Source organism: Fukomys damarensis, unplaced genomic scaffold (genome assembly GCF_012274545.1).
Source record: "Fukomys damarensis isolate Sample0158 unplaced genomic scaffold, DMR_v1.0_HiC HiC_scaffold_28553, whole genome shotgun sequence".
NCBI lineage: Eukaryota > Metazoa > Chordata > Mammalia > Rodentia > Bathyergidae > Fukomys > Fukomys damarensis.
In genome coordinates, this window is record NW_022929465.1 from 1 (window position 1) to 780 (window position 780).

Here is a 780-nt window from a genome sequence, read left to right on the forward strand (position 1 = left end):
GAAGTCGAAGGACAGCAGGTCGTTGACGCCCATGGCCCTGAGGGACAGCACGGTGCTGGCCAGCTTGGTCCTCTGGATCTCGGGCACATTGTTGGAGAGCATCTTGTCGCGGTAGGAGCGCTCCGTGTACAGCCGGTAGCACCTCCTGGGGCCCATGCAGCCAGCCCTGCCAGTGCACTGCTTCACCTGGGCCTGTGAGATGAGCGTCACCACCAGCTGGTCCACGCCCATCTTGGAGTCGTAGACCCTCTGCTTCACAAACCCCGGGTCCACCACGTAGTAGATTCCGTCGATGGTCAGCGAGGTCTCCGTGATGTTGGTGGCCATCACGACCTTCCTGCTGCCTGGTGGGGCCGGGTTGAAGATCCGGGTCTGCATGGCGCTGGGCAGGGCAGAGTACATGAGCAGGATGATCAGCTCGGGGACGTCGGGGCCCAGGGACTTCATCCTCTTGTACAGGATCTTGCAGGCCATGTCGATCTCCTCCTGCCCAGTCAGGAAGACCAGGATGTCACCTGGCAGCTCGCTGAGGTGGATCTGCATGGCAGTGATCAGGCTGGCATCCAGGTAGTTGGTCTCGGGCTCCTTGGCGTACAGGATCTCCACGGGGTACGCGCGGCCCGGCACGGTGAAGATGGGGGCCTCGCAGAACTACTGGGAGAATTTCACCGCGTCCAGTGTGGCCGAGGTGACGATCAGCTTCATGTCCCGCCGCTTCTGCACGGTCTCCTTCAGCAGCCCGAACAGCACGTCGGTGTGGATGGTCCACTCATGGGCCTC

The 780-nt window shown here is 62.2% G+C and overlaps 1 protein-coding gene across 1 annotated transcript in view; it reads right to left on the reverse strand.

Moving 5' to 3' along the window:
- Positions 1–3: 3 nt before the first annotated feature.
- Positions 4–780, reverse strand: part of LOC104870666 (ATP-dependent RNA helicase DHX8-like) — a gene marked incomplete at its 3' end in the record, with an annotated part of 2,631 nt that continues 1,854 nt past the window's right edge. The window contains 1 exon segment of the mRNA XM_033760637.1: positions 4–777. Within this exon segment, the coding sequence (XP_033616528.1) occupies positions 4–777 (774 nt within the window).